The sequence below is a fragment of the Ochotona curzoniae genome, unplaced genomic scaffold, assembly GCF_017591425.1.
Source record: "Ochotona curzoniae isolate NIBS_2020 unplaced genomic scaffold, NIBS_Ocur_1.0 contig_1274, whole genome shotgun sequence".
Lineage (NCBI taxonomy): Eukaryota > Metazoa > Chordata > Mammalia > Lagomorpha > Ochotonidae > Ochotona > Ochotona curzoniae.
Window position 1 is genome coordinate 11,829,312 of NW_024465023.1, and position 24,797 is coordinate 11,854,108.

The 24,797-nt window shown below is 39.9% G+C and overlaps 1 protein-coding gene across 1 annotated transcript in view; it reads right to left on the minus strand.

The window, feature by feature from the left end:
* Positions 1–24,797, minus strand: part of LOC121171313 (amine oxidase [flavin-containing] A) — a 54,020-nt gene that overhangs the window by 21,188 nt on the left and 8,035 nt on the right. The window contains exons 2-4 of the mRNA XM_041002963.1: positions 20,563–20,657; positions 16,773–16,910; positions 621–725 (exon numbers count right to left, since the gene is read on the minus strand). Of these exons, the coding sequence (XP_040858897.1) occupies positions 621–725; positions 16,773–16,910; positions 20,563–20,657 (338 nt within the window). The remainder of the gene's footprint in view (positions 1–620; positions 726–16,772; positions 16,911–20,562; positions 20,658–24,797) is intronic.

The window sequence follows — 24,797 nt, forward strand, 5'->3', positions numbered from 1 at the left end:
CAAACTAAACTGCTGGAATCAGAACCCCAACCATGAAAGTTCTATGGTCTGATCATGCAGTGCATGTATCAGAGCTGAGCCTCCTCAGTGGCTCAGATGGAGCAGTGGACAGCATATCCAGGTGCACATGGAAGATATGGCAGTACATTAGAGCCTGCAGAGGACACTGGTACCATGGCAGGACTGAACAAATTGATCAAGTACCCCAGCCAAGTGTTGGCAGTGAAAATTTGAGTAAACGGAAACTCTAAGGTGGACTATAGCAGCCAGTGGATTCTGAAGAGATTTCATTGTGTTTGGAATGGCAAGACTGGCAGCAATTCAGAACTGTTGAACTATTGGGACCACTTGAGCAGTGACCTCGGAGCATGCCCCATATCGGGGACCCTGCGATGGTTGGGAGGTGGGTGTGGCTTCTCCCTTTATCTCCCCACTTCCCTCAGATATAGGAAAGAACAAAGAGAATGTGGAAACAATGGTCTTACCCACTTTCCTGTAGCCCTTGACTCTTTGTGCTCTAATAACTATGTAAAGATCATCAAAATAAAATAATAATATTTTTTTAAGTTGCCATTTTATTTCAGTAATGGGCCATGTGCAAAGTCAACAGATACTTTTACCTCCTTTCCCATGTTGTCCATGGTGCGCCACAGGTTGTTGTAATCTAGGTAGGCGATGGGATTCCATACTGGAGGAAAGGCACCACGAAATGGATAAGTTTTCCCCTGGTACATAAAAGGAAGAGTAAGCAATTGAAAAGCAGTAGAAACTAAGAAGCATTCCAAAAACAAAACGAAACAAAATAACCAGTTTAAGTCAGCCATTTTTTTTAAAGATTTATTTTTATTATTTTTTCATTGGAAAGGCGGATATACAGAGAGGAGAGACAGAGAGGAAGATCTTCCGTCCAATGATTCACTCCCCAAGTGAGCGCAACGGGCCGATACTATGCTGATCCAAAGCCAGGAGCCTCTTCCGGGTCTCCCACGCGGGTGCAGGGTCCCCAAAGCTTTGGGCCGTCCTCGACTGCTTTCCCAGGCCACAGGCAGGGAGCTGGAAGGGAAGCAGGGCTGCCGGGATTAGAACCGGCGCCCATATGGGATCCCGGGCGCACAAGGTGAGGACCTTTAACCACTTGCGCCACTGCGCTGGGCCCAAGTCAGCCATTTTCAAAGTGACAATATCCTCTGTGGCAAAAGGATTTCCTTAAATGTAGCGAATATAATTTAGCTATATAGGCCTCAATTACAGTGAGATTAGCAAAAGTTTTCCCATTGCTGTGTGACCCTGGAATAGTCTCCCAGATATAGAAGACAGAAGGGTCTGTGGTTTCTCTTTTCCTGTGGCAGTGTGCTAGGAGATGCTCCTTGCTAGAATGACTACAGTGCCTGCTCCTGCCTCTAACTTGCCAGACCTCTCCTGCTCTCTGCTCATCCTCCAGTTTCATGTCAGTTCTGTAGGGTCTCTCACAGTCTTTCAGTAGATTACTTCCTGTCACCCCAACTTGGATTCCATGGCTTGGTACAAAGACCTCTAACATGAAGATGTTTCATTATTGGCAATTATTTCATTTTACTGTGTGACAGGCCCTGTTTTAAGTAAAAAAACAGAGTGAGTGGAATGTGAATACTTATAAAAAGAAGAGCAGGTCAAGGTAGCTTCTGTGATCTTCTCTGCTAATTTAATTCCTTCTACTTCTAAAAAAAAAAATGTCTTGGGGAGAATATCCGGTCCAGTAGTTTAGATGTCCGCATTCCTAATCAGCTTCACTCCAGATTGCAACTTCCTGCTTATCTGTGCTCTGGGAAGCAGCAGCTCGGGTATTCAGGTCCCTATCACTCATGTGGGAGACCCACCCAGATGGGGTTTCTGCATCTTGCCTTTGACCTGGCCTGCAAAAACTTGCAGGCACTGGAGAATGAATCAACAGATTGAAAATCTTTCTGTGTGTCTCTCTTTCTACCTTTCAAAGAAAACGAAAATTAACAAACTAAATAAATGTCTTCTAAATATTCATAAGGTCAAGATTATGTTTACTATGATAATTTTGTAAAAAAATATGATTATTAGTCAAAAAAGTATTTATAGAAGCCCTTTTGTGTGTATTGCATGATATTAAAAGTTGCATTTTTTAAAAGCACATAAAAAAACTCTAAATCACCACAAGGTATAACAACACACACACACACACATTGTCCAGCTGAGTAAGAATGTATGGCAGCCATTAATTGACAAAAGAAGTAATTTTCCCTTGCACATAACAAAAATCAAATAACCTCAGCAGATTGTGCGATCTGATTTCTATCAGAAAATGTCATGTTGTAATGCTGCAGTACAACTTTTCAAGACACCAAATCCTTTATCATCATCGCCACCATCATCACTAACATTTATTGAGTTTTTTTTCCCATGCCTGACACCAGCTAAAACTCCTCATATGCGTTATCTCATGTAATGCACATTCCAGTCCTGTGGAGGCAAGCACTACTGATGTTTTTATTTTATAAATGAGGAAACTAAAGCCCAGTGACAGTAGCTAGTAAATAGCAGAACGGAAATTTCCTGCTCCCAAAGCCTAAGCTCATAAAACATGCTTTCCTGACTTCTATATGGTTGATGGAATGGGGAGATAGCTTTGTTCTAGAGATATTTTAAGCTTCTCATCTGAAAGAAAGAGAAACTTTGAAATGTGAAACTTTTATGTCTTCCACATGCATGTTTCCCATTTCTAGGAAGTAAAAATAGAAACTAAAATTCCCTAGGGATGTAAGTTGACTGCTGAAGAAAGAGGGCCAATTTTGGAAAAGGCTAACGTGTGTTCTGAGAAAAATGGGTAGAGACATTTTACATAGAACACAAAAATAGTTATGGGGAGGACAGAAGCTGTGCTAAGTAATGGCTTGGGCAGTCTTCAGAATAGCTGGTTCTTGTTATAATTCTTCCCTTAAGAGAAATCTGAAAAAAGTATGTATTTTCCTGGGTAGAATGTACATTTTATACTCAAAGAATATCTTCCTACAAAACTGGTTGCTTCAAAAGTCTTATTAAAAACTTTCATGTTCTCAGTCACTAGGAACATTAGGAAAAGCATTACAGTTTAACAAAATGTATTCCACATTCCTAATGCAGTTCTTTACAGAACAATGCCAACTTGAACATAATTCCATGAAAGGTCTTTATGATTCCATGATCTGAGCCTTCATAACAAAAAGGTGGCAGAAGTGCAAGCAAAGAAGAGAAGGTAGTCTGGTAATCTTTCTAGGAACAGGTGCCATGGAATTTTTTTTTAAAAGATCACAAAAGCCCCACTCTAAGAAAGCTCGACAGAGGCACCAAGTAGATAAAGGATTTCGTTCTCTAGTTTTGCAACTATCCATTTCTGAATTCTTATTTCACAGAAAATCCAAACCTGCTAAAGAAATGTCATGTGTATGGGGTGCCGGCAACCACACAACACTGCCTCTGTCTTACAAAGTGTCCAGAAGGGCTCCTTGTTCCCATTGCCTACTCCTATATTAGACAATTTGAGACTACTTTGTGTGCGTGAGTGTGTGTGTGTGTGTGTGTGTGTGTGTGTGTGTGTGAGAGAGAGAGAGAGAGAGAGAGAGAGAGAGAATCCTTAAAGTAGTTGAGAGAGAGAGAGAATATACATAATGTAGTTTAGAACCAAGGCCAGGGGATGTCTCTTAGCTGAATGAGAACTACCTTTACCAAGATGTCAGCCAGTTTTCAATCTCTAGCCACTTTTCAGCAAGAAAAGTTTCTGTGACCTAAGGGTATGCATGGCAGAAGCTCTTGAACACTACTTGCAAATGATCACTGCTCTTCAGTAACAAACTTGACTATTACTCCAGAGTTTTTATCTCCTTATGTTTTATGCCTATACTCCGAAATCTTACTATCTTTCCAAAGTGCCTTAGAACTGACATAGTAGAAATGGCTGATGTTTAGCAGAACACAATGTCCTTGGAATTGTGCCCCAAATACTTAAGTCCTCTTGAGAAACCAGTTTCTTCTACCAGTGTTCATAATAATAGAAGTTGTTACCAGGAGATGACAATTTACGGCTCACACAAAACTTTTTATTATTTGTCCTATAAGAAAAGACAAATTTGTAGTATAAAGTAGCATTTACTGATTGGCACATTACAGAACTGCATCTGTATTCTTACATTTTTCTTTAAGCAAAAGGGAATATTATTAAAGTATCAAAGGTCACTGGGAAAGCTGCCAAATATCTTTGTTTAATCATCTTGAAAATAAACAGATGCTTTATTTCTGGATTGTTTTAGGAATATGCCTGTCTAGCCCATATGAATTGTTTGGGACCAGAATAGTCCCACTGCATTAGACATAATTGGTAAGAGATCTTTTAAAAACTTATTTATTTGAAAAGTAGAGTTACAGAGAGAGAGAAAAAGAGAAGGGAAGTAGGGAGGAAGAGAGGGAGGCAGAGGGAGGAATGGAGGGAAGGAGGGAAAGAGAGAGACAGCTTCCATCCACTGGTTTGCTTCCCAAATGGACACAACAGATGAAATTCCATTTGGGTCTCTCACAAGCGTGTAGGGGACCAAGCACTTGGGCCATCTTCTGCTGTTTTCCCAGGTGTATTAGAAGGGAGTTGAATTCAAAGTACAGCAGCTGGGACTTGCAGAGGCACCCATACAATATGCCAGCATTATTGGTGGTAGCTTAATTTGCTATACCACAATGATGGCCCCAAGGGGAATTTCAAAAAACATATATTTCTATATTATTTATATATTTGAAGGTCAGGAGCATATAGAGAGAGGAAGAGAAAGAGAAGTTTTCCATCTGTTGGTTCATTATCAAAATGGCCCAATGGCCAAGGGCTGGGTCAGATTGAAGCAAGAAGGTTTATCCAGTACTGGGGCCCAAGTACCTGAGTCATCTTCTATTGCTTTCCCAGACACAACAGCAAGGAGTTGGATCAGAAATATGGCAGCCTGGACTTGAACCAGTGCCCACAAGGGATGCCAGTACTGCAGATGGCAGTTTAACATGATGTACCATAGCACTGACCACCATCCCTCTCCACAGAGTGATCTTTTGAGGTTTCTTTTCTGTAGTCCTTAACAATGCTTTAAATAAAGCAAGCACTTAGGGTGCTGGTGTTGTAGCACATTGGCTAAGCTGCTGTCCATAAGGGTATCAATTCATGTCTTGGCTGTTACACTTCAGATCCAGCACCCTGTTAATACACCTGGGAAAGCAGTGGAAGTTGGCTCAAGTACCTGGATCCTGTCACTCATAAGGGAGACCCAGACGGAGTTCTAATGTTTCCAGTGAGCTCCATTTAGCCATAACTGAAGGGACATAGCCATCCCATTAATATTTGGCTTCATCTGACACACCCCAGCAGATGGTGTTGGTTTTCCCTTCACCCATCTACCAAAGCCTCCAGGGTAGAATCCACACTCATTTCCTCTTTCTCCATCCACTCATTTCCTATTTCCCCAAAGAACTTCAGCTGCCATCTGTTTGTTATTATTATATTTGCACTATATTGTGGTTTATATTTTTCTACCTCTACTCCCTCTATATTTATTATTACCAAACTGTTATCCAAACTCTCACACATTCAAAGACTGATAACACATTCCTGCATGCTTGCTCATGACCTGATATTTTATCACATTCTCAGCTCCTTTCTAAAGACTTGCATGGTTGCCAGCCAACACAGTGGCACCTGAATCTTGCAGTTCCATTTCTGGAAAAGGGGAACTATTGCCCTCCAGAAATAGAAGAGGCCATGAGCATAAAGAAAGAATGGTTTGAGGGACCTGTGTGGTAGCACAGTAAGCTAGTTCTCTCAGGTACTGGGTCAGGGAATGACAGAGAGATTTAAATGTTGGCATCCTATATGGGCACCAATTTGTGTTCATGCTGCTCCACTCCTGATCCAGCTCTATGCTTATAATCTCGGGAAGCAGCAAAGGATGGCCCAAGCCCTTGGTTTCCAGAACCCATGTGAGAGACTCAGAAGAAGCTCCTGGTGCCTGGTTTCAGATCACTCAGCTCTGGTCATTGTGGCCATCTGGGGAGTAAACCAGTGGATGGGAGGTCTTTTTCTCTCTGTCTCTCCTTCTCTCACTGTAAAATCTGCCTATCAAATAAAAATTTTTTTTAAAAAATTTAAAGAATGGTTTGGGCCAGGCAAGGTAGCTTAGCAGCTAAAGTCCTCGCCTTGCACGCACCAGAATCCCATACAGGCACCAGTTCTAGCCCTGGCAGTCCTGCTTCCCATCCAGCTCCCTGCTTGTGGCCTGGGAAAGCAGTCAAGGATGGTCCAAAGCCTTGGGCCCCTGCACCCACATGGGAGACCCGGAAGAGGCTCTAGGCACCTGGCTTGGCATTAGTTCAGCTCTGGCCATTGTGGTCACTTGGCAAGTGAATCAATGGACAGAAGATCTTCCTCTCTGTCTCTCCTCCTCTCTGTATATCTGAGTTTCCAATAAAAATCAATAAATCTTTAAAAAGGATGGTTTTTAAAAGAATAAGCATGGTATCTTTCTCAAGGAATTCAAGTAAAGCAAGCAAGGAAATTAAGCTAGAAACAATACAAATTGTTCTGGAAGCTCTTGGGTAATTACAGGAAATTAAAGGTTTTTTTAATATTTGTTCCTTTTTCGCAAATATCACTAACAGTAGAAATAGGCAGGTAAAATATTAAAATGTTATACTGTGAGGATAGATGGCTGCTTAACTGCATTATTAACATATCATATATTTATATATAATTCATTGATTTAAAATGTACAGTTCAATGGAATTTAGTATATTCTCTCTGTAACCATCGTCTCAGCTAATTTTAAAGCCTTTTTATCACTTCAAGTAGAAGCTTACTCATTTGTAATCGCTTTTACTCCCCACACCATTTGACAGAGCTGCCAAGTTCTTTTTCAAAGCAGCTGCCTATTTCATAATCCTATCAGCAATTGTCACTCATGGCCCTAACTATTCTCACTACCGTAATGAACTGATTTGTGAATATGCCTTATTTCTCTATCCACCTCAATGTACTTTGGAACAGGGACTATGCTTCCTGTGTATTTATATCTCCAATGCTGACTTGTGAGTAGTAGAGTTACAAGAAGTATCTGCTAAGTGAAAAGATGAAGTAGGGAAAATGAAATGTTTGCTTTCATACCCATCCTGTATCACATTTATTCCCCTATGTCACGGATTGGGTCTAGTCATCTTCTACACAAATGACTTCCTCTCTTTGCTAAATGGAATGCCAGTTTAGCATTAATATCAGTTCCATATATAATCCTTTCCAAAAATGGTCAAAATAATCATTACCATCAAATTCACTAGAATTCACTATATACTAGCTGTTGCAAGCAACAGAGAAAGATGGAATTCCTCAATCTTTAGGAAACCTAAATCTCCAATGCAACTTCTCTTACATTAGTATCTCTCACTACGATATTTATGGACACTATATGCAAATGTTTCCATTTGCTGGGCCTTATAAAACTTCTAATTTGCTAAGGGAATCTTGACTTGCAAAGTCAGGGACAGAATAGAGAACACTTGTAAATTTTGTGTAACTAGTAAACCTCCTCTCCTGCAAGGCATTTTGAGATTAATGCTGTTTAGAAAACACTATTCACCTACGCATTCTTTCTTCACATTCTGGTTTGTACTAGCAAAGTCTTGAAATAACACAGGAAAATAAGAGATGAAAGTAAAGCTGTGATAAGTAGAATATTTACTTTTCAAACACTACCCATGGGAAAATACTTTCTTGTATTCTTCCTGGACAATAGGATGTATAATCTCACCACACTAAATCAAACAGGAATGAGCTGGCATTTGTCTGCATACCTACTAAAACTGTGAATATATCCTGGGCTCTGTGCTGTATTTGCTCTGGATCCTTTCTCCCTGTAACAGCGCAGTCTAGTGAAAAAGTGTCAGAGCAGGTGGAGAGGACTGAGGGCCAAGAAGTACCTCTTACCAGGTAGGCTACTAACGGTATCCCTCTCTTGGATAAAGTTATTGTCGTGATGCCTCTGCGGGGAGTAGGAGGTAGCATGGACTATAAGCCAGCACTCTCAGAACAATCTTCCCAGAATTTGCACATCAGAAAAGCATTTTTAAAACATTTACAGATAAGAAAAAGTCATAGATACTCAGGACTACTCTGGTGGTGCATGTGCAAATTATTATATGGATTTTGCTGGCCAGCAAGTGAGAGCCACAGTGATTTCCTCCCATTGTCTCTGAAGTCTGATTTTTTTGTTGTTCAGAGAAATTTATATGGCTGTAGAACTAGGTCACTGGATACTTTGCAAACACACAAAATTAAATTTTAGCTCAAAGTTCATTATATATCATTTAACTCTGACAAATTATAGGCAAGCTCCGGGAATGAAAGGAAATGGATGACTTCAGTAATCATTCCTTTTGTTTGAAAGGGAATAACATGAGGAAAATCTTTTAAGCAAAAAGGATTCAGTCCTGCAGCCCCAAGATCAAAGCATTAACCACACTGAACCATAATTAACACTCAATTTTTTCCCTAATTCCATTTAAAAGTTTCTTGTTGTGGTTGTATGAAATCTAAACTCGAAGCAAAACAGAAATGACATGTTACAAAAATAAAACTGGAGTGTTTATATATAAAATATTGACATTATTGCAATGTGTTATTTCAAAGTAGGGATAATTAACTGAAATTTTTAAAATATCATCTAGGTTTTCTGTGTCGCTAAATTTGCCACAGAAATAAAAAAGCTGAGTTCACATTAGAGAAATAGGGCTACATAGCAGCACTAATCCTGCTACATGGTAGGACAATGCAATGACAAAAGGACTTTCTAGCTGGTCAATGTGCATTCATGGGGCAGCTAAACTTCTCTTCTTCTGGAAGAACCAGCTGATGAAAGATCTCTCCTTTCTCTGTAATTCTGCCTTTCCAATAAAAATAAATACATCTTCAAAAAAATTAAATGCCCCTATGCAAAAAAGCATTCTGAAGTAAAGGGTCAAATCTGCTAAGCATTAAGACAAACTAACACAAAACAACAGCTTTTACCTTTTTACACAATCTACTGGCTAAATCAAGAACAGTGCTTAGCAACAGTGACAAAACACTTAGTATTCCAGAACACACTCACTCTCAAAAGCCCTTCATTTCAGCTGTTGGCATAGAAACCTGGAGTACATGGCTGTAGGAAGAGCAGGATCAACAGCAGGAAAAATTGCTTACTGAACGGTTACTATCTGGAGAGCTTATGTATTTTTAAAGTAAATATCGCATCATTCTTTAAAAAAGAATATGTGGTATAAAATTTATAGTTTCAAAGTTTATTTACAGAAGATGTGAAAAACAAGGAGAAAGTGAGAATGTTAATTTATTTTCAAAGTAGCTGTTGTGAAATGTCTTGCTCCATTCCTAGCTAAGTGCCCCCTTTCCACATCCCTAACACTACCTGTATTATGATCTAGATTAGGAAAATCCAAGGAAAGCATAAAAAGGAATCAAGCAATTCCCCTTCCTCTGCAAGAACTGGCACTGTAAAAATTTACAAAAGGTGTCCACAACTCAATGACATTCACTGATAAAACAAACTCAAGGGCAAATCTTTTTTAGTAATTAATCTAATAGGGGATTCAGGACCAGTTCCATCTCCACTATCCAAAGAGCAAGAATTTATAGAGAATATTTTTAAACATATATAGCTGGGATCATTTAAAAATCTACCTTTTAGATTCAAAACAATACTATTTATATCCATTTCACAGGATATAGTCTCAAAAATCACTTCAAACTCACAATATTCATAAAAACGTTTACACTATATAAATGGGTCAGGAATTTACTGCACAAGAATCAGAATCTAGGGATAGGCATTTGATGCAGTAGTTAAAATGCCACTTGGGACATCTACATCTCATCAGAAGACCTAGGTTACAGTCCTAGCTCTGCTTCCAATTTCCTTCTAATGTGCTCCCTGGGAGGTAGCAGGCGATTGTTCAAATACTTGGGTCCCTTATATACCCATGTGGGAGACCTTAGACTAAGTTCCCAGATCCTGGTTTTTCTTGCCCAGCCCTGTCTGTTGTTGGCACTTGAGGAGGCAACCAGAAGATGCAAGACTTTTTCTCTGTCTCTCTCTGTCTGCCTTTGAAATAATAATAATGAAAAATGGCAGAGCAAGGGCTGAAGCTGGTGCTGCCTGGAGTCCAGGCTGCACCCTATGTGTACATGCCAGGCTGTTGGCAAACCAGGGGCCAAAGTTAGTAGCATCACCAGAGTTCTAAGCTGCACCTGCAGTGCATACACCAGGCTGAGGAGGGGGCCCACAGATGATCTTGGCATCAGCAAGGAATCTGTGCTTTGATGTCCTGTTAGCCTCAGATGTATCAGGATCTCTGATCTCTGGGACTGGAGTAAGTGTGTGTGTGTGAGCGCGTGCACATGCATGCATGTACACATGCGTGCCCTGGCCTTGGCACACATGTTGTATGTTAATACCACCTGTGTTTTGACCCCTGTGAAAAGGAAAGGAACATACCCAGGAGTACACAAAAGATAAGTAGTTTACACGTGTGAAGCAACCAAAGCCCTCAGATACCTCTTAGACAAAAGGCAAAAAGATAAGTCTTTGCTTTCACCATACCAAGGCTATGGCACTTAAAGCAGGCACATTTTTTTCTACTTCTCTTGATCTTTTATGGCAGCTGCTATTAGTAGGAAAATTCCTTAGTGAGTTCTTCTAATATAATATTAGAAGATACTGGTATGCCATATGAAGCTAGTAAAAAAAGAAACAACCTTTGCTTTAGGTAATTTGGCTTACTTTTCAGTTCAACTTTACAACAAGTACCCAAGTCTGTGGACACTTTGTCCCAAGTTTAAGCAAGGACAACTGACAGGCCTGAGAATATGTAAATCTATAGAACAAGGATCAGCCTGTGTAGTGATTAATGGAATCTGTAACCTCTACTCTAAAAGTAGTCTGTTCACTGAAAGGGACATTAACAGTCTCTATGCTCAAGCTAGATGGTTTTACAATGCACACAAGGACAATCTATCATCATCCAGAACTTGGGAAATAATAAAATGTGAGCTTCCCTTCTCAAAGAGTACTCCACCTGTAGCTTGTTTCCTTCCAATTTTGCTCATGCTTATTAATAAAATTGTCTATTTCAGAAGCCAACAACTTCTCAGTATAATAAGGATGATGCAGAGGACACAGCTACTGGCACTCACTGGAAATTCTTGGACTTGTGAGATGAATCCATTAGATGACATTAGGAGATTTCTTCACCTAAATAGACAAGCCCCATACCCCTAAGTCAGTAGCAAGTAGCTATGGGAGGTATGATGAATCTGCATCCCTACACATCCTTCTGCATCCCTCTTATTCTTAAGAATAAGGGCTGAAAATCTTTGGGGTGGAGTGCAATGGGACAGAAAGCTTGCTAGCTTAGGGTCACAAGTGGGATGCCACGCTTCTCCCACTCTATTTAATTCCATCTGCCCACCTTTTGTTTACCATTGTATCTGTAGCTTGGAACATCAGGTTCAAAGTAAATATTTATTGAACTGATGGATGAGTTTAAAATAATGATGTGAACCTTTGATGAACAAAGTAGATAGGCATAGTCTCCTCAGGAAGGGAGAAGGTGGGGAAAGCATCACTAAAAAATATGCTATCCCCAGTGCTCAGCTAAGATGCTTGCACTTGGATCTGCACATTGTCATATCAAAACTCATACTGTAAATCAATTTTTACCAAATATGAAGAATAGTTATTTGGCAAATACTAAAAGTCATCCTTGTGTGGGTTGAAGCTACATGCACTACAGACTGCTGACATAAGAAATAATTTTGACATTCTTTAAGGTTGCACAATGGGCAGATTTAAGAACTGAAGAAATCTGGATCATAAAGAATGTGGCTTGGATTATCTTGACAATGACAACCTTTCTGTGATTTGCTCACTTCATTTCAGTGTTATTTACAGAAATGAACACATTATATTAGATTGTGGTGATGCAGAGTGTCAGAAAGACAATTTGCATTAGTAACTGCATACATTAACATGTTGGGAAAAGTTCATTTTTTTTCACTAGAACTGAAGAGAATAGTGAGAACTCAGATGCATTTAAATAGAGTGATTTTTCACCAGAAAAGCCTTCATGAACAATCTTATTTGGAATAACAGAATGAGCATCTTCCTGTTTATTCCTCATATAGCCTTCTCTGTTTACAGTTTCACAATCTTCATAAAAATACCCACTATACCGACTACTATTCTAATATCATAACAGGTAATTATACTGCTCTTTCAGGCTTCTAAGACAAAGAATACACCAAAATGATTGCCGGCGCTGCATGTGGGGAAGAGAGCTGCCACAAAAGCCCAGGACAAGTACAAACTCTACTGGAGCCTCCTGGAGTCCACAGTTCATGACACTCTGGCATAGTAAGAGACTATACAGAAAAAATCCAAACACCTTGACCTAAATTTACTCACTTGGCATGTTATTTGACCACTGAACTATGATATGGTACTACAGGTCCTAACTTAGGATCCTGATAAGGGTGACAATCCTGGCACAGGGCCTGGAACAGAGTTCAATAAAGAAGAGCCATCCTTATCATTACTATGGGAATGATGCTGACCTTCAGAGATCGACTATTGAGGCTACAATTTTAATGTGTGCTATTTGTTGTGCAAAGTAAAAGTAAAGCATGAGTCTTATCACCAAACCTGACACATGCTGCAAGTTCAGTAATGAAAACCTCATCTAGGGACTGGTATGGCGTAGTAAGTTAAGCCTCCATTTGCAGTGTCAGTATTGTATATGGGTTCAAATACCAGCTATTCTAGTTCCAATCTAGCTCCCTGCTGGTGGCCTGGGAAAGTGGCCAAAGTCAGCCTAAGTTCTTGGGCCCCTGAACCCATGTGGGAGACCCAAAAGAAGTCCCAGACTCCTGTGTTCAAATCAACCAAGCTCTGGCCATTGTGGCCATTTTGGGAGTGGGCTGGTGGATGGAAGATCTCTGTTTCTCTTCTTTCTGTTAATGTGCCTTTCAAATAAAAGAAATCCTTAAAAAAATGTAACTCTTATACTAATGTGCATGGCTATGTGATAGCAAACCACCAAAAGTTAAGAATTATATGATTGAAAGCAGCCTCAGGCTATCAAGACCAGTGCCCTAACAAGATGCCTTTTTCTACCAGGTTATGTAAGTAATAGCTCAGCCACATCTACTGTTTTGTAGAGGAAAGTATAGTGGAAGTTGAGCAGCTAGCTCCCACCTCCAGAAAGCTGAGGCTGTGCTTCTTAGTAGGAACAGGCTTTAGGGACAGTGGTGACCTAGCCTTAAATAAGCACTAAACAGCAGCAACAATGAAAGTGACTCAGCACTCCCTTTAAATTCTTGCTACTTAATTATGAATTCAATGTACTATGTAGCATTTCCTGAGGTCTTCCCATGAGACCATCCTCTACTGCAGTTTGCAGCAGCCGCTCTTTAAGCAGAATGGTCACACCTGGAGCTCTAGAAGCAGGGTTCCTTGCGAAGTCCAGAAATTAGACAGATATTAGAAAGCCCTAAACGTCACTAAAGATAATTAGTGTGTAAGATCATATCAGAAAAACTGCACAGCAGGCTATGATTTGTTAATAACTTTCAGGTAAAGCAAAAATTTTTGAAACAGCACTTTCTTATTTTAATCTTACCTTCATCAAGAACAATGAGGAGCTGAATTAGAAAAGTTAAAATCTTACCTTGGCACCATGTTTTAGTGTGGGCAGAGCGGGGAGCTATGCAGACACCTAGTTTGAGGACATACCTATAGTGCAGTTTTCCCCAGTTTTAAAATATGTACTTAAACTAGCAGAGACAGTAGTCTTTCAATAACTGCATCTACTCATTGTGTGACACACATTTGAGTGAAGTGGATGGTGAGATGCTTTACAACAGCCATATGTTCTGTCAAACACTGAAGGCTCAGCACACTGTTAAGAACCCTCAACTTCACACAGAAGGGAAAAAGAAACAACTGAAGCAGGTGTCCCACCCAACTTCCTCCATACCCCAACCCTCCCACCCTGTCAGAGGCACACACGGGAGTGCCTTCCTCTCAAAGACGAAAGTAATATTAAAAAGAAAATAGTAATTTTTAAAAGAACTCAATTTTATTTTCTGGATCAGAAATAGTTGGTGCTATGCATTCGCAGGTTCTGCACCCACATATTCAGCCAACCATGGTTCAAAGAAATTGCGTATGTAATTTACTCCTTGTCCTTATTCCCTAAACAGTACAGTAAACATTTATCTGGCATTTACATTATATGTATTAGGTTTACTGAACAGTTTAGAGATGATGTGATGTAAAGTATGCAAGAGGATGTAAACAAGGTCTATGCAAATACTATGCCACATAAGGAACTCGAACACCTGTGGATTTTTATATCGTGTAGCAATGGTGGCAACAGGCGGGGGAGTGTCCCAGAAGCAGTCCCTGAAGGTTACCAAGACACAATTGTATTGGGATAATGAAAAGCATGCAATCAAAGCTTAGTAAGCAGCTAGTAGTTCTATTGCCTTGTCATGTCGCTTAGATCTTTGAACTTGAGCTTTCTCACCTGTCTAGCAGGGTGGGCATAATGACTTTATGCACAGAAAGAACTTAGTTGTTGCTGGGTTTTGGGTTTTTTTTTTTTTTTTTTTTGCAGCCTCTAGTAAACAGAAATATCTAAGTACCTGATTCTTCAGGAGAAAGAGACTATATGCATGAGTTGCCAAGATTCCAGGAGAATCATAACTTTCAACTCCCTTCCAGCCGGAAGGCTAGTGAATTTACAAGATAACTTAATTGCTAGGAAAGCATTTGGCCTCCCTCCTCATATTAAATGTAAATAACGTAAAAGGGCTCAATAAATGTCAGCTGCTATCACTTTTACTCTTCTTATTTACTAATAGTTTTCCTTTGTGACCTTGGACTAGTGATACCAATGATCCTAAACATTTGTACAATTATTAAAACATATTTATTTTTATTGGAAAGTCAGATATACAGAGAGGAGGAGAGAGAGAGGAAGATCCTTTGTACACTGATTCATGCCCCAAGCAGCCGCAGCGAACAGAGCTGAGCTGATCTGAAGACAAGAGCCAGAAGCTTCTTCCAGGTCTCTTACGTGGGTACGGGGGGTTCCCAAGGCTTTGGGCTCTCATCAACTGCTTTCCCAGGCCACTAGCAGGAAGTTGGATTGTATGGGAAGCACGGATGCCAGGGTTAGAATTGGCACCCATATAGGATCCTGATGCTTGTAAGGTGAGGACTTTAGCTGCTAGGCTACTGCGCCAGGCCCAACATTTGTAAAATTATTTATACCTTCCTCATTCCTTCCCTAACCTCTGAACCCACAGTTTTCCTAAGGATATGGGTTTTTTTTCTCACATGTGTCACTGACAGATTCTCCCAAACATTCCAAATCATGTGGCTATCAAAGTTTGCCAAGATTTCTGATTTCCTGAATGGGCATCCTTTGCGCATACAAGTATCCTTAACTCAGCAGGTGTTTAGCCTGTCTATCAAGATGCCAGTTAAGACAGCCATCCATTTCCCAGATCACATTAACTGGATTCAATACGAGGCTCCAGCTCTTGATCGCAGCTTGCTGCTAATGCAGACCCTGGGAGGCCTGGAGTGTGTTACCCAAGTACCTGGGTTTCTGTCACCCACATAGGAGATCTGGATCAAATTTCTGGCTCGTGACTTCAGAATGGCCCAGTTCTAGGTTTTGCAAGTATTTGAGGAGGTAGTAGACAAAAGTCCTTTCTGTCTGTGTGTCTTTCAATTTCTCTGCCTCTTGTCAACCAAATCAAAACAAAATTATTATTTTTAACTCCAGGGACATTCTCAAAGCTCTACAGCTTCCAGACCAACAGTGCTTGCCTGAGGCTAAGTGAGGTGGAGATAAGTGCCTGCTTAGAAGTGATGTGATCACTGCTGTGGAAATCCTGACCTTAGAAGGAATAAATGATCCCTGCCATAGTAATACTAATGGCAGGAAGTGGGCTGCAGTCAGACTGGAAACTTGATTTCTCAAGGCAAGTTTTCAGACCCCAGTCACTTGCTCCTTGTTTGGTTTTAGTAAGAAAAAAATGACACTGGCAACAGCTGCTAGTTCTTGGGTGGATGTCAGCAGCTAGAGTTTAAACAGTCTTTTGTTTAAACAGTAGGAAGCTGCACAAATGAGTTAGACTTCCCAAGAGTCAAAGCCTGGTACAGAGGAAATAAACAAAGTGTTAAAGACCTGTTAGATAAGAATGAGGTTGAATAACTAGTTCAAAAGCTAAAGGAAGTAGCCTCAAAGGACTGCGTTCCTTGGGGACTTAGAGTAGCCTCCTAGGTGACTTAGGGCTCAGGGGTTGCTTAGGGCTAGGGGTTTGTACGTGTATTCATGCGATATATATCATAAATTTCCCTCTCCTGTGCCCTTTGGCTGCATCAGGAGGGAGTTAAGAGCCTTCCGTGCCTATTCCAGTAGGGAGGCTGTGAGGACCACGGTGGGGGACGAAGTATGCTCTCCCACCATGATTTCAGGAGTCCTTAGGGCTTTTTGAAAAAGAAAAAGGTAGGTAGAATACAATTTTAAGGCCAAGAAGTCTATTGCTATGCTTTGAATAAAAACAAAACAAAACAAGTAAAATCAGATATTTTCTCAAACAAAATGCTCCATCATTAGTCATTTGCATGAAAAGTCAGGCTTACCTTGACATATTGAACAAGACGCTCACTGATGTTCACTTTGTATGTTTCTATACCCAGTTCCTTTGATAAGCGTAAGATTCTGTTCTGAGTCGGTCCCACATAAGCTCCACCAACATCCACATAATTGACTTGTTCATTCTGCACAAAGAAATAAAGGGATCAGAAGTGCAATTAAAACCTAAGAGAAAAATGCCTTTATATGTCACGAAAAATGAACTCCACTGCTCTTTCACATTTAAGTAGGCTGCATATCTCTCTTAGAAAATGCTATTGGGGCCTGGCACAGTGGCCTAGCTGCTAAAGTCCTCACCTTGAACGCGCCGGGATCCCATATGGGCGCCGGTTCTAATTCCGGCAGCTCCACTTCCCATCCAGCTCCCTGCTTGTGGCCTGGGAAAGCAGTCGAGGACAGCCCAAAGCCTTGGGACCCTGCACCCGTGTGGGATATCTGGAAGAAGTTCCTGGATCCTGGCTTCGGATCGGCATAGCATCGGCCGTTGTGCTCACTTGGCGAGTGAATCATCGGACAGAGAGGAAGACCTTCCTCTCTGTCTCTCCTCCTCTCTGTATATCTGACTTTCCAATAAATAAATAAATCTTTTTTAAAAATGCTATTAAAAACAGCCATAACTTCTCCTCCATTCAAGAACTGGAGCACAGCCCTGTTGTCACTCTTAATAAGGCATTTTCACCAGAGCTAACAGGGAGGCCCATTCAGCAACGTAATGAATAATTATGTATGTCCTGCCGGTCTAGATTCTTTCCAAAACATCTAAGTCACTATGTATACTCTTCTCTGGGGTTACTGCTGGAGAAGCTACCCTGAAATTTACCTTGTTTTGTACTCTGATTTTCACTAGATGAAATTTTAAGTCAGCCCACCATGATGGGCTCTTGGTACTATGCTAAAATAATTCCAAGAAAGAATTCATAACAGAGGACATAAAAGGTACTAAAATACTCATATGCCTACTAAATTATTTATGCATAATGCAAGCTCTCTCTATTAGACTAAAATTATTTACTTTCCCCTGTTAAACATGGTTTTTCACTTTTTTAGGCCATTCAGTATTTACCAATGATTTAATTTAAAAATTCAACATTGCTGAGGTATAATTCCTCTTTGTTTTTGTGATAGCTTCTTAATGATCTACTTCTATACTATGGCTTGTACTAGTTCTCATGTGTATTTTCTTTTATCTTTGCTGCCTGATTGTTTTTTGTTGTGTATAATTCATTACACTTGAAAAAAAATTGAAAAAGTAATTTGAATCCTAAGAGATGACAAAGAAAATTTATGCTTACTTTTGTCTAGCCTCCGTGACTCTAATAGTACTGCATAAGTTTATTCCATCTTTAATGCCTGGCATGATTTGAAGCTCCACTGAAGTGTATATGTGGTGTAGTCTTTGCAACTCTGTTAGATCGAGCAAAGAGTTGATCAACACCTCCCCGTCCTGTCATGCACGAACATTTTGCTGGGCTCGACTTGATCTTATGTAAACTCAGCTTTGTAAGAATCAGTCTACCAGCAGCTTCGTCAGTGGCTGGCAATTCTACCTTACCATCTACAGAAAAGTAGGTCAATCCATTCCAGTGTTGTTCCAGAGAATCTTTGCTATCTTGTCGATGCTTTACCTATCTGCTGCTTTGAAAGTTGTATATGTGTTTCTGTATATTACAGTTTGTCTAGTATGTACTTTATACAACCTGTCTCATTTATTACCTCGAGGAAAAAAGCATTCCTGACAGAAGAGCGAGCTAGCACAGAGACTTAAAGGTAGAAATGTGCACACTATATTGAAGAAACAACAAGGGTGGTTAGCGAGGTGGCCTAGTAGCTAAACCCTCGCTTTGCATACACCAGGATCCTATATGGGTTCCGGTTTGTGTCCCAGCTGCTTCACTTCACATCCAGCTCCCTGCTTGTGACCTGGAAAAGAAGTAGAGGATGGCCCAAACCCTTGGGACCCTACATCCACATGGTAGACACAGAAGAAGCTCCTGGTTCCTGGCTTCAGGTCAGCTCAGCACCAGTCATTCCAGCCACCTGTGGAGTGAACCAGTGGACAGAAGATCTTTCTCTCTGTCTTGCCTTCTCTCTGTAAATCTGTATTTCCAATAAAAATAAATAAATCTTAAAAAAAAAGAAATAACAATGAAGCCAATGTGGATATAACAAAAATAGGCAAGGAAGGGAGAACCAGAGATAAGATTAGAGAGACTACTAGGTGCCCAGCCAGATAAAACCTCACAGGGATCGCAAAGACGCTGGTTTATCCTATGAACAAAAAGAGAAACTTTTGGAAGGTTTAAGGCAGAGAAGAACAAAGTTTGGCTTTCAAAGATTCATTCTCTATGCCTAAGGATAGATTCTTGGGTGGAAGGATGAATGAAAGTAGGGAAATTAGTCAGCTGGTGCCAGCAATCTGGCAGATATGATGGTTTTTCCCACCAGAAGGTAGCAGCAGAAAACAGGGAGTAGGTGCTGATTCTGGATGTGACTTCCCTGTCAGATTAGAACAGGTGACCTTATTCAGACTTTTATGTATTTCAATAGGGAATTGACAATGCCCATTCTGCCAAAAAAGCACAAATAAAGTGCTTCTCTGACTTCTTTGATCAGTCCCTCAAACTCTTTATATTTCCCTTCACTAACCATCAGTGAAACCATCTATTTGAAGATCAAAGAACAAAACTGGATGCCAAGAAATTTCCAAGCTTTAACTAAGACAGCAAGAGGACTCTTGGGAGTTTTTCAAACATTACGTCTTTAGAATACTGACATGCTCTTTAAAGGGCAGGCATTTGGCATGGCACTTAAAACTCTGCTTGGGATGCACCTGGCTGGAGCTCTGGGCTCCAGGCTCCTGCCTGGTCCAGCCCTAACTATTCAGGGCATTTGGGAAATGAACCAGCAAATAGATATCTCTCTCTCTCTCTCTCAAAATCTCTCTCTCAAAATACCTCTCCTCTTCAAATAAATTAAAGACTAAATAAGTAAAATGACTACTTTTACATGAAGGCATTTTACAGAAAGCTTCTGTACAAAATAGAAATGTTCTATTGGTCTACGTCTCATCACTCAGCCTTCATAAATGCTAAGCTCTAACTCCCAAGATTTATTTCTCATATACTCTCTGGTATTATAATATCATGCCAAATACAAAATAGCAGTGCCCATGTAGTGCTGACATATATTAATGATGTAATATGCTAAAGCAGCCTGGGCCAAAATCACAGATAGGGACAACTATGTTGGAATTCTCATTTCCGTTAAACAAAGAAACTCATTCTTAACTGAAAATCTGTAACATGACTGATGTTTTTATTTAATAAGCAAGAGGTTTTAGAGACTAAAAAAAAAAAGTATAGCTAACCAACAGCTTCACAACCACCTCCAAAATGAAGGAATATTTTTCAGAAAATGACAGAAAAATCATATCTAACAAAGGCATATAGGCATAACAGGCAAGCCTGTTTTCACATAACTGAATGTTGTCTTCAATTAGAATTTGAAGATGGAAGGGAGATTCTTGAGGGATATCTAGATTTCATCTTATTGTCAGATGAAAAAAATGGAGATGTAGTATGTTTGCAGGCCTTATCTGAGATAGCATGATAGGCAGTATGGGGCTAGGATCCCAGTCTCCTCATTCTAAGACCATAACCTTTCCAACAGACTATATCTGAGGGACTACAAAAATGTAATCCATATATAGCTTTTTCATATTATGCATTTTCCATGAAGTTTCTGAAATCCTAATATATAAGTACCAAAATCACTTACCCTCACAGTATATGTTCTTCCTCCAACCCTGTCCCGGGCTTCCAAAACCAAAACATTAATATCATACTCAGATAAGAGTTTGGCAGCCGCCAAACCTAAAGGAAAAATAATAGAACCAGATTAACATTTAAACATTAAATATCTAAGATTTACACAGGTTTACACATAAAATGAATGTAAGGTATCACATATAATCCATTTATTCTGCTTTGTTTTTAATAGATTCCAACCATACTAATCAACAGAAATATCAATTTCATTTTTTATCATAAAGGATTCCAAAATGACTGATTTTTTTATTTTGTATTTCAAGGTGGTTGACATACATAACCTACAAAAAAAATTAAAATGTGTATCTTATTTTCTGGTAAAATCAAATCCCAAATTCAACCTTTTGAGCCTTGAAGCAACCCCGATAATGCCTCTCTTCCAGAAATCCTGTTCTTATGAACCTAAGAGCATATTTTCTTAACAACTTTTCATGTTCAGACTAGCACTCACTATGCATATGGGCTTTTTATTCAATCTCAAAGTCTTGTACCATTCTGGATCACAAGCTTTATAGACCTTTTTCCCTACTACTTTCTCAGTTGCCAACAGGCAGGAATCATGCTTTATATCTAATTCATTGGCTCAAATCTGAAAACAAATTTTAACATGAAAATAAAAGCCTTAATAAAAGATAGAATATTTTAAACGCAAAGTAGTGTCACCAGGAAAGTTGGAAAAATCTCCTAGTGCAACATTGTACCAAGGGTGTGTGCTAGCAACATTATTTGTCAATGATGTTGACCTTGACCTGATTGCCTAGCAGAGAAGGTGTTTCTCATGTCTCCCCACTATGAAGTTAACTCTCCAATCACCTTCCATACTGCACTGGCTGGATGGAAGGCTCTCCTTAAGCACAAATCTGGGGAGTAGGAAGCTAGAGTGCTACCTATTTGAGGGTACAAAATCTATATAAACTATTTGGAATTCTTTTGCACTGGAGAGTTGTCTCTTCTTCATATTACTCAACTATTTATATCAGTATGAATTCACAATTTACTTGACATTTTGGGATATAATTTGGTACTAAAGTATTTTGTGGCTCACTTTGCTCCATCTTTGGTCATTGGGAGCTCTTTCAGCTGCTTCTGTGCCCCTTTGACAATCACCCTTTGTTAAACCTGCGTATGTGTGTGTGCATATCTGATCACTTTGTTACTTTCTGGGACTAAAAGATTCCTCAGGCTCATCTTGTCTTTTTCCTGCCTCAGACTTGGACTAAGCCACTTCTCTTGAGTGTGCTTGCTTTTATTAGGGAATGCGAAAAAATGGAACACAGAAAAGTAGTAATTCAGGTATGACACAGGTAACTCTTTAATTACACTGCAATAGGGAGGATGCATTTAAAACAACACAATTCCTCTCCTCTCCTGAATTCAAATAAAAGATGTGATTAATGGATTTGCTAAAAAGGCGAGCTTAAAAAGAAAAGCAAATCTGCTAAAAATATACACCTTATTTGACAAGTTTCAGCTGTGTTAGTCCTAGTTATAGTGACTTTGATTAGGAAAACCTGAGGAGCAGTTTACACAGGCAGAGCACTGTTGCCATAGCAACCTCAAATCAAGCTCCAGCTCCTTAGCCTCTGCTCATGAAAACTGTGTTCCCAAAGAGTTTCCAAAATCCTGAGATGGCTACTGTCCCCAGATAAATGGTCTACAAAATTATTTCACTCAGATAGTACCGTTGGGTGTCAGTAATATCTGTGATGAGGCCTTCAAAGAAATAATCTTTTACTCCCTGGATATATATTTTGGGCATCCTGTCATAGTGGAACCTGATTTCCACACTTACCGCTGCTTTTCCTACCTTGCCAAGAGACAGAGATCTCCTCTATGCTGGCTCACTCCCTAAATGTCTGCAATGGCCCAGACTGAGCCAAGACTAAAGTCAGGAGATGAGAATTCGAGCCAGGTCTCCCATGTGGATAGTCACAGCACACCATAAGGTGTCATCTGCTGCCTTCTAGATTGCATATTAACAGAAAGCTGCAGTTTGGAGTGGAACTGGGACTTGAACCCAGATATTGCTGTACAGGATATGGATATCCCAACTAGTATCTTAACGACTAGGCCAAAGAGCCATACCAATACTATGTCATAGGAAAAACATCAATTTCTTTTGATTCACTGGTGCCACCCTTTGCAGTTCCTGTGCCTTGATTCAGTGGCACACATCCAACTGAAGAATATTCTTAGGAAAACAAAACAAAAATCTTGTAATGAACTGAAAAGAAAACATGACTGGGGCAGGCTCCCATTTGATCACCCTAGTACGGTTTTTCCTTGTCTCAGTATTCACAGGAGATTGGTTCCAGGAAACCACCCCCCCAAGATACCAAAATTCATAAGTGGTTAATTATCTCTTATAAAACGGCTTAGCATTTGCAAAGAACCTATGCACAACAACTTTAATTCATTCCTAGATTACTTATAACACCCTAATACAATGTAGATGTTACATAAAGAGTTGGTATGCTCTACTGTTCAGGGAACCATGATTAAAAGAGTATCAACACAGCTACAGTTTGTATGAATATTTTCAATCCACAGTTGGTTGTGTCTGTGAATGAGAAACCAGTGAATATCGAGAAACATCTACTATATGCTGAAGAGCTCCTGCTACGGAGCTAGCACACTTTGGAATCATACTTCACTATTTAGTTGGTGATTATCTTAGAAAAGTTTCCTTAAGCCGTTTTTGCATCTCTAAGAGGAAATGATAACAGCTCTGCCTTGCTGGTTGATGTGAGATTAAACAAGGTAACATGTGTGATTACTCAGCCAAGTGACTCATGCATGATAAATGTTCCATTAGTACGAGCTGTCATCAGCAGCATTAAGGTCACCAATAATGTCCTTTTTCTACGGCTCATGGGTTTACTTCAATCCTTAAATTCCCTTGTATTCTAATTGCTATTCCTGATTCATATATCTGTAACTTTAGTGTCTTCCTTAAGCAATACTTCTTTAGTACTGATTTTCAGCATTTCCCAATGGGTGTTATACAGAAAAATACTTTCTTCTGGTGTACATAAGATTATCTTAGCACTGTTCAATAAGACAAATATCAGATTAAGTTCACTGCATTGCAGGCTATAAAGCTAGATTTTGGGGGACTATATGGCAGGAGTTTTTTAAGTAGGAGACTGATTCATCCTACTTTAACTTCTTAAGGAACCATCCTGCTTATGGTGAGGAAAATAGACTGTAAAGAAACAAAAGAGAAGGAAGCGTGGGGTCTAGTTAACAGGCAGATCTCTGCCCAAGAGACCATGGTGACTTGGCTAACAGAAAAAGTACACAGAGGCTTGGGGGATGCCTGTAGTTATATTAGTGAGAAGTGGTCAGGTTGAGGGCATATTTTGAAGGTAAACCAATAGGACTTGCCATTAGAATGGATATGGTAGGGGGCCCAGCGCAGTGGCCTAGCTGCTAAAGTCTTCCCCTTGAACACGCCAGCATCCTATAGGGGCGCCAGTTCTAATCCCGGCAGCTCCACTTCACAACCAGCTCTCTGCTTGTGACTTGGGAAAGCAGTGAAGGATGGCCCAAAGCCTTGGGACCCTGAGCCTGCGGAGGAAGCTTCTGGCTCCTGGCTTTGGATCGGAGCAGCACCAGCCATTGCAGTCACTTGGGAAGTGAATCATCAGATGGAAGATCTTCCTCTCTGTCTCTCCTCCTCTCTGCATATGTGACTTTGCAATAAAAATAATATAAATCTTTAAAAAATAGAACAGATATGGTATACAAGAACAACAAAAAAAAAGGAGTGAAAAATGGCTTAAAGATGTCTGATCTGAGAATATAGGTAAATGGAGGTGTTATTTGCTAAAAAAAAAAATAGCAAAAGGAAAAATCAGTTATAAAGTAACAGCAAGTGTCCTATTTTAGACATATTAGGTTCAAGATGCCTAAATGACCTTGGCATGTAGTATGAATTTCTAGAAAAATAGGAATGGGTCATATATCCTTCCACTCCTAGAACAGAGCTTGCTATATCACAGGTACCAATATGCTTGCTGCAACTAGTACAAGAGTCACACAGTGAAGAAAAGAAAACTATGCTAATGGATGAGAGCAACAAGGTAAGTTGCTAATGCCCTTTAAATTATGTTTATCTCAGACAACTAAGAAATATTAACAACGTTAAGGTGACAGGCCATTTTGATCTTCACACCTAAATAA